This window comes from Melanerpes formicivorus, unplaced genomic scaffold, assembly GCF_026170545.1.
Source record: "Melanerpes formicivorus ecotype bairdi unplaced genomic scaffold, bMelFor1.0.p_v2 SCAF_46, whole genome shotgun sequence".
NCBI lineage: Eukaryota > Metazoa > Chordata > Aves > Piciformes > Picidae > Melanerpes > Melanerpes formicivorus.
The window spans coordinates 818,094-826,922 of record NW_027142398.1 but is presented as its reverse complement, the minus strand read 5'-3'; the positions used below and the strand labels follow the sequence as shown (position 1 = coordinate 826,922).

Below are 8,829 nucleotides of genomic sequence, written 5' to 3'. Positions count from 1 at the left end.
GGGACCAGAACCTAAGGACCTAACACAGACATGCAAAACCAAACCAAACCAAACCCCATATAAAAGAATAAGAAACTCAAACTGAAAGAGGAATTTTTCTAATTTAATAGAAATAACCCAAACAAAATGGTTGTCAAACAATGCTTTCAACTGAGCTAATACAACTTCTACAGCACATTCCAGAGCATGTAACAAGAAATATTTACAGGCAGCTAATGTATTAAATAACCAAGTAAAGAAAACCTCTTGTTTGTGGTTTTTTTTTGTTCTCTTTTATTACACACCAGCAAAAAACACAGGAACAGAACAATTAGAAACTGTAACCTTGTTTGTAGGTTGGTTGGGTTTTTTTTTCCTTTAAAAAACAAACAAACAAAATAAAAAGAGTTAAATATGATAATTCAGATCATACAATACCACAGAAACAGCACTTTTGAATATAATTTTTTTTCCCCCCCCTTTGAAGAGTCCTATTAAAGGTGAGCGGTTTCCTATGTGCAAAAAACAAACCCCAGACCCCCAGAGACTCAAGTTCGGTTGCTGGAAGCAAGAAATCGTCAAAGAACGCCATGAATGGAACCCTTCCAGGAGCACGTTCACGTGGAAAACAAAAGGCTTTGGACTGCACAACTCTTTTAAAGGCTTATATACATGTTTCATGGTGTTCTGAACCGAAGACGCACCACACACCCCCCCAGCACTTGCAGGCCGGCAGCAGACATGCGCTCCTGGGACGCAGCTCACTCTGCAACGAGTGGCGCTTAGGAAGGAGTTCAGCACCTCTCCCTGTAGAAATTCCACAGAAAGCAGCCTTGAGCTGTAAGATCACTCAACAGAAAAACTGCATTTCATAGGTTGAATGCCTCACTCCTAATAAAAGACACCCAAATCAACTGCAACTTCTGTAACGAACCAATCGAGACACGGTAGGAAGCGTACAAAGGAGGAGCCCCGAGGAGCAAACACAGGAGCTAGGTGGAAGAGTTGCTGTACACACACACACACACACACCATACCCAAAGCTACAACACGAATGTCCCCTCTGAAATGTGGAAACTCTGGCACACACACACAATTCTTTTAAAAAAGGGGGTCTCAGGTGGTGTGTTTTTTTTCCCCTCACACCCCCACTGGGTACAAAAATACGCAGCTCTCTCCGACTGTTAAAACCCAATGCCACGCTGGGTTGTCCAGGACTCCTGCAACCCTTGGTTTTTAAAAGCTGGACACGGCAAGACGCGTACAAACTCCCCTATAAAATCACTGCCCAGAGGAAAGGATTCCTGACCTGCCAACAGGCAGCAGACAAAGCAGATTTATTGCTTTTTCCAAGGAAAGGAGTTAAGGAAAAACAAGGAAAAGCCAGCCAGTACGTCGCACACTCTGCTTCAAAACGCTGCTGCCGTTGCCTAGAGGCCAGCCAATAAAGGAGGTCGTGGAGAATGATGCAATTGGGCTGATTTTAAGGAGTTTTGTTCCAGTGGCTTGCAGAAGTGTTTATAAAACATTCCAGTGATCCAGCGTGCCAACACCGCTGCACGTCACGAGCAGTGCTGCCATTCCACACCAAGAACCTCCCCACATTCAACACAGCATTTCTGTTTTCAGAAGTTTGGGGACCACCCTTTTTTGTTTTGCTCATTATGCTATAGGCCACTCCATTCCAGGGCACAGTCAAACAAAAGACCTGAACCTATTTGGCTGGTTAGACTACCACTAATCACTAGTAATTACATGGCAGGATACCTGCTGAGGTAATCGAGAAGCCCACAGGTTAGCATCCTGTGCACTTTTCACTCCTATTTCAAAAGCAAGTTGCCTTTTACTTCTTTGGATTAACTTAAAACCTTCAGGGCCATTGCCAACAAAAATGGGAGAGACAAATGGTGGCTTTTACAAGTATCTTAAACGAGAGCACAAAGTCCCACCAAGTGCCAAGGCTACCTTCCTGCTGTCGCGTGGGAACGCTGCAACGGTGCGGAGGAGCTGGCAGGCAGAGCGCGCCCACCACAGCCCCTGTCTGCAGAACTTCTGCTGATGCAAGCTCTGCTGCAGTTCTCAGGCACTCACACACATCACCAGGCACAGAGAACTCACACAGCAGCCATCCACACAAACCCCATGAAGCTGCTCTGGAGCCAGTTTCATACAGCGTGGCACCAAAAGCTGTGCTGACCGAGCAAACCCTTACCAGGCCTATGATGAACATTGACAGATAGAGGATCAGGAGATGGATTAGCAGAGCTTAGCTTTCAATTAATTTTTAACAGAATTGAGCTCATTTCAAAACTATCACTGAATTGTTGTACTGAGAGCCCCAAAAGGAAGGAGGGAAAGAAAAATTTTGTTTCTTTATATAACAAAGACACACTTCAGATTTCAAGCACCCCAGTCAACATTTCACAATACTACTGAGCCCTGATGAGCTAACTGGAAGGACCAGTTCTGGAAGTTCAGAGGTTATGTGCAAGAGCAGAGCTTGAACTTTCACCAAGGCCAAAGCTCAGCATCACTGGTGGCTTGCAGATGAACTGGTAGACACAGGCTGGCGCTAGCCTACAGAGCTTGACCATTTTTCTGGCTGTCAGTGGGAGTGGCTCAACCACAGAGGCCTCCCCAGACATTCTGACACCTGCTTCTGTGGGCTGGGTGGAGAGCACAAGATACCATTCCTGCCATAGCCAGGGAGCATGTGTGGCCCCTGGCCTGCAGCTCTGCAGTGTGGTCCTTCGCCAACTCTGACCCAGCCTGGCAAGCTACCAGCTCATGCCATGCTCCAGCTCAGGCAGTGAGCCTCTGCAGTACCTGACAGTGAACAGGCAAAAAGTTGAAGTCTAAAGGTACAGAACCTAGAGTGCTTAAGTGCCATAAAAATAGCAACCCCAATTGAAGAGAATTCACAAAAAAAACCTTATTTTCATGATAATTTTAATAATATTCCTTTGCAAAATGAAGCTGAGAAACTAGAAATGCATAAACAGGCAATACACAGAGCCATTACACGATCCCTTGATGCTATCCATGTCCTATTCACATATGGCATCCTTCCTATGGCAGAGCTTTTGCTGGTTGTCAGTGTGGTATGGTTAAGCAGAATTTACTTCCCCTTTCTCACACAAACTGCTTAAAAAAGAAAAGACATTTAAACTGGCACTCTGTTCAGATCTGAGAAACGAAGAAAAGTCCAGTTTGGGGTTTAAGTGTAGTATTTGTGCAACCTAAAGAAGTGAGCTCCAAGTTGGAAACCCCTTCAGCCCCTTCCTTTGCCATCAGGGAGGCAAAGTCACAATGAAACACAGACTTGGTTCTTCGAAAAAGAAATCAAATCTGAAGTGATTTGCATAAAAGCTGCTGAGAGCATACCTCAGGTTGACACACTCTGCTAAAAGACTCCTCTTTACCATCATGGTAAAGTGTATACAACGGCACAGGAATTGCTCTCTTTGAGTAGAGCAAAGCCCAGTGATTCACCACAGAATTGCTGCATTCACACAACACCTCACGGCAAAGTCGTGGTCCGTCAAATCGACCTCCTCTGAATGTGTGATTTCTTCACCTTATTTTAACAGGATCTACATGAAAGCCAGAAAGTCCTCTGATTATTTCTAGCACTGATTTCTGCCAGTAAAGGAAAACAACTGCTCAAACTACAGTGACTTGGTGATGACCTCATTTCTAACCAGAAACGCTGGAATGAAGGCAGTGTGCAACAGGAGGCACTGCAGAAGTGCCTGCCACAGGGTTCAGGGAAATGGGGAAATTGTTCTGTTTTCAGTATTTGACCAGAAACCCACTCCAAGCCAAATCCTGGTCTGTGCAAGTACTTTGTTCAATGGATGAACAAGTAACCCAATCTCAACAGAATTATCCCAATCTTTTCCTAGACATTTTGCTCATAAGCTGCTTCTGAAGAAAGTTCTGAGTAAGTACTCTAATAAAAATAAGAGAGAACCTCCAAATGAATGCAATGTTAGAAATAGCATATATTACAAATCTTCTCTTGATAGGAACAATTAATAAGAATACATATTAGCTTAAAAACAGCTCAGCAAATGTTGCTGAGCTGCAAGAATCTCAATTCACTATTTACAAATAAGACAAAGTGAATACAGGAAATTTTACACATTTGGTAGTTAACAGGTTATTGGTTGCCGAGTGGTCTGTTAGAAACTGATACTTAGGAAGACTGGAAAAACATCCCAACCAGTTGTTACCTCTTCAGTCTATACTTTAAGTACAGAAAATTGGACAATGAATACTGGAGATAACATTCTGCCTCATTAAGGGGGTCAGGGACAGATGAGACAACGCTGAGACTTCTGCCATGAAGGCCATTAAAATGTTCTGTGTACAGGACCAAGCAGACCCAAGCCTACAGAGAAGAGACTGCTGCCACCAGCTCGAGTTTTTCATCTGTCAAGAACTCACACTCCTGCACTTGCCAATTCAGAACACTTTAATGAGGTTGGTTTTGGGTTTGGTTTTACTTTTGCTACACATAAAATGTAGTAAAGAAAGCAAACTGCAGGTAATTGGATCAACACAGCTCTTCACAACACCACTTAAAGGAGATGACGGAAGCGGTGACCAACACGCACTAAGCTCACACCAGGAGGGGACTCCAGGACAGCGCTGACAGCTGACACTGCAGGCCAGTGGGAATGTGAGACACCAGAACCAGCTGCTCCAGCCCCACAGAGCAGCCCCACTAAGCAGTCTTATCTGTACATGGAACATATCAGACCTGCTTCTCTTCAGTATTCATCCTCTTTCTGTGAGACCAGGATGAGTCTGCCCCCTCCACCAGGAAAAGAAAGAATATAGCAAATAATAAAGGGGAGGAGGGGGGGAGGGGAAACAAACAAACAAACCACCAAAATATTACAATACATCATTCCCCTTGTGATGAGAATGCTTTTCTGTACAAGTGGGGATTTTTTTTGTAATCTAATACTGTTAAAAAGCTATCAGCTTCTTCAGGTTGGCCACTGTAGGCATGATAATATTCCAGAACACTTAAATAACAGTTTTTACAATAAATTTCAGGTCCATATTATTAGATTACTTTATGTGCACTGGTCTCTCATCTGATTTTAGGCGTTTTCTACGTGGCTGTATAAAATCTTCATCGGAGTCCTCAGTTATTTCACCGTCATCCTCTTCCTGCTCAAATTCAGGCAAAGGCTGGAAGGTCCTGTCTGGGTAGATCTCTGTAAGTTTATCTTCAAAGTATAATGCAACTGCCTTCCCTGCCTGTGCTACTTCTGAATCAGCCTGCAAACAAAAGAAGACAGGAACATTCACCTCCTGGAAATGCACATCCCTTCACCAAGTGTGCATGGGCTGAAACGCTTACCTTCAAATTAATCTCTTGTGTTTCTGCATAAACTTGAACAACTTTCATCATCTAAAAAGGATACCAGAGTCAAAAAAAATGAAATTATAATCCTTTCTAAAGTTATGAGATTGCACAGGATTGGATGACTAAAGTCAGCCATAACAACAGAACAGCTTGTTATGGGCTACAGCTCTTTACTTCTCAAAACTTAGGGGAAGCAGGTTGCAAACAGTCATGAGGTAAATAAACCTTCAGCAAAACATACAACTTTTGTACCACAAGTGTCTCCCAGTCATTTCCAAAACTGCCCTCTACTCATGACTTATAAATTTCAGTGGACTGGACATCACTGTGGAAGAGTCTCACTTGAGAGAAAAGTGCTCCACGAGATGACTTTCTTGGGGGTCTCCCCCCACTATGATTTCTACTCTTTAAAAGCAGGTGGCTGAGACACCAGACACGATGCTGTTAGGAGAGGTCAAGGTGACTCATCTGTGCCACGAGCCAGCATTTTAAAATCCAAAACACCACATCCATCAGTCCTTGCTCCCTTGGTTTACTCATGTCCCTAAGAGCTGCAGCAAGCTTTCCTCTGCGGTAGATGCTTCATTAATTCCCCTGATTAAGAAGTTCACTTAATTGCAGCTTCTTCCACAGTGCTCATTAACCTCCACCTAATACAGAGGATATAAGGGTGTTAAAAGCCCCAAATGCTTGTGAGCATCTACAGCATTAGAGCACCAACTCTGATTTTTACTAGTGGACTTGTGAAACAGTTAAGATTTTGATTGTAGGTTTATGTACTTCAATTTACTTCCTCACAGAGCCCGAAAGGCAGCCCAAATATTGCAACACTCATTACATTTTGTAGGAAAATATAGGCTGTTTGATACATTTAAGGTCAGTATAAAGCCATTCCCTGCCATGCCTTCTCCCCAGGGCTTTGTATTGTTCTTGCTTTAAGGCATCTCAGAAATAAGGATGCCCTCTTAGCCCAGCTCCTGGTTCAGCACGCCTCCACAATGATTTAGTTTTGATATCCACAGTATTTTCTCTGTTGCTCCACCTAGCAATACCACCTCGGTACTTAATCCCCTCCCAAATCATCTTTCACATGTAAGGTGCAAGTATTTCATTACAGATAGGTTCACTGGACAAGAAGTCAAATTTCCACACTGATCAAAAATCTGACTCCATACAAGGTGTCTACTGCAAGCTTATGTTTGAGAGTCCTACACAGAGCTAAAGCACTAAGTGTAATACCAGCCACAAGGGCAATGCTTTCCTGGATTCAGCCTGCATGAGGTACTGCATCCAGTACCAGGTACTGCATTCTGAACAATAGCTCAGAAGAGCACTTTTCCTTGGCAGAGGCAGTTTCCTCAGTAGAAGTCTGCCATGTTTCATGAGTGTAAGAACAATTATGAACAGAGCTTGAGACAGTTTTAAGGACTACTTGATTGTCTCAATTACCACAACTGCCTAAGCCCTTCCACAATCTCCCAGTAAAAAGTTCACCCAGCTCCTCAGTCACATATCCACACCAGTGAAAGCATTTTAAAGGTTCCCTCTATCAAAGCCTGGCTAAAACTGAGAGGCAGCTCTGCAAATGCTTTTGTTTGGTTTAGACTTTAAGCGTCTGGCTCAGCGTCTGCTCCATAAGCAGAAGTTAAGACTGGAAGCAGAGCCTTTAGCTGGAGAAGCTGCACAGCCAGGTTGAAATGGAACTTGACCTAAGGAAATGTGTACAGATTGGAAGTTAACATACTTCATTAAACCTTTCACAGTTCTTGAAGATCAACCGGACATCTGCCACAAAATCCTCTGGAGTTTGGTAGTGTTGGGAATGCTTCTTCTGCAGTTTCTTTTTCACTGTAGATAAATCCATTGGTTTCTTTATAATTTTATAGTAGTTTGGTATCTGTAAAAAACAAAGTGATTTATCACTGCAGTGACTACAGACTTCACAGAGGCAGTTGAATCACAGAATGCCAGGGTTTGGAAGGGACCTCCAGAAGTTATCCAGTCCAACCCCCCAATGCCACAGCAGGTCACACAAGAACGCATCCAGGTGGGTTTGAAAGTCTCCACAGAAGGAGACTGCACAACCTCTCTGGATAGTTCCAGTGCTCCATCACCCTCATCATAAAGAGCTGGTCCAGTAAGTGAGAATTATCATCTTTCATCAAACTGTTTTGAAAGAACTCAAAAAGTTCTTTCTAGCCTTCAGCTCATCAGAGCACAGCAAAGCTTCTCACTACAGCTACTTCTTTTGCAGCTGAAAACAAGACCAGGCAAAGCAGGTTCTCTCCTCCTTTCAGTTAAAAGATTATCAAAAAACCAGCTCTCCTCAAACATTCTGAGTATTATGGTATCCTGAGACATCCTCTTCCAATTCAACAACTGCTCACTGAAAGCATTTTTAACTATCTGGGTCTGAGACAGAGCAGAGCCTCTGCACAGAGAAGCTACAGAATCAGCTTCTGTCCCTCAGACTCATGAAATACTGCATGACTGCCAGAACTTTTATTGATCAAAAGGGAGGTGCTTCAAATAAAAGCAGTCAGTTCCTTCCCAAACTAAGCTCCAGACTCATACAGATGTTATGCAAAACTCAATCACTCTTTTTCAGGAGACTCACCGAGGCTGGGACTGGCTCTTGAAATTCAATGCTCAGCTCATGACAATACAGGTAAAGCAGGAGACGTTCACATTTCTTGCAAAGAAATAAACAGCTTCACATTAATATTCTTAATTTATCCTCACCAAGTGCATAACTCCCTGTTTTAAACGGGTTTGTACTGGCTTAGCACTAGACAATTTAAATACAATCCTTACAAGCTTCACTACACAATGTAAAGTTCTTCAGAGGACACTGAGAGGGCAGAACACCTTCCTGCTCACACAGCAGAAATGCACTCCCTTGTTGCTTTCTTCTTCCTAAACAAAAGCCTAGGGGCTAAAGTCAAACATGAGAGCCATGCTGACACACAAACTACAACTGCTTTTGTCCACCCATAACTGCTTGGAACAGGAAAGGACTGAGCTGCAAGCTTTCATTCTTCTCTCCACAAGACAAAACTCAACAATTTGAATCCAAAGCCAGAGTGTTTCTCTGAACTCCCTGGTGAAATTTTTGTCTTTGCTTTGCTTGTAAATCCTGTGGAGGAATCTGATTTGATAATACTCTAACACTTCATGCACAGGCTGATTGACAAAGCTAAAAGTAATTCTGGCTGCCAAGGCCATTAAACCTTCCACAAGAATGCACCTGAATACTTTTGGCGCCTCTCACCCCATGAACTTCACACACCAAACTTACAGAACTATTTTATGAGGGTTTTATCAATGTTAAATGCAAAGAACTCCTTAATAAGAAGACTGAAGAGGTTAAAGCATGTTAAAGGATGCAGTTAAATATGGAATGTGTGGCACTTCCCACACAGTGACCAACACCTGGATATGTGGTCACAAGCAACACAAAAAAACTC

At 43.1% G+C, this 8,829-nt stretch overlaps 1 protein-coding gene across 4 annotated transcripts in view; it reads right to left on the bottom strand.

The window, feature by feature from the left end:
• Positions 1-82: 82 nt before the first annotated feature.
• The window catches only part of TRIM33 (tripartite motif containing 33), a 39,206-nt gene continuing 30,459 nt past the window's right edge, over positions 83-8,829 (bottom strand). For 2 of the 4 annotated variants that reach the window (XM_068159527.1, XM_068159529.1), the window contains 4 exons: positions 7,980-8,054; positions 7,107-7,259; positions 5,357-5,407; positions 83-5,274 (listed from right to left, as the gene is read on the bottom strand). In XM_068159527.1, coding sequence (XP_068015628.1) covers positions 5,062-5,274; positions 5,357-5,407; positions 7,107-7,259; positions 7,980-8,054 — 492 coding nt within the window. In that variant the 3' untranslated portion in view covers positions 83-5,061. The remainder of the gene's footprint in view (positions 5,275-5,356; positions 5,408-7,106; positions 7,260-7,979; positions 8,055-8,829) is intronic. The other 2 variants (XM_068159528.1, XM_068159531.1) reach the window with 1 other exon arrangement.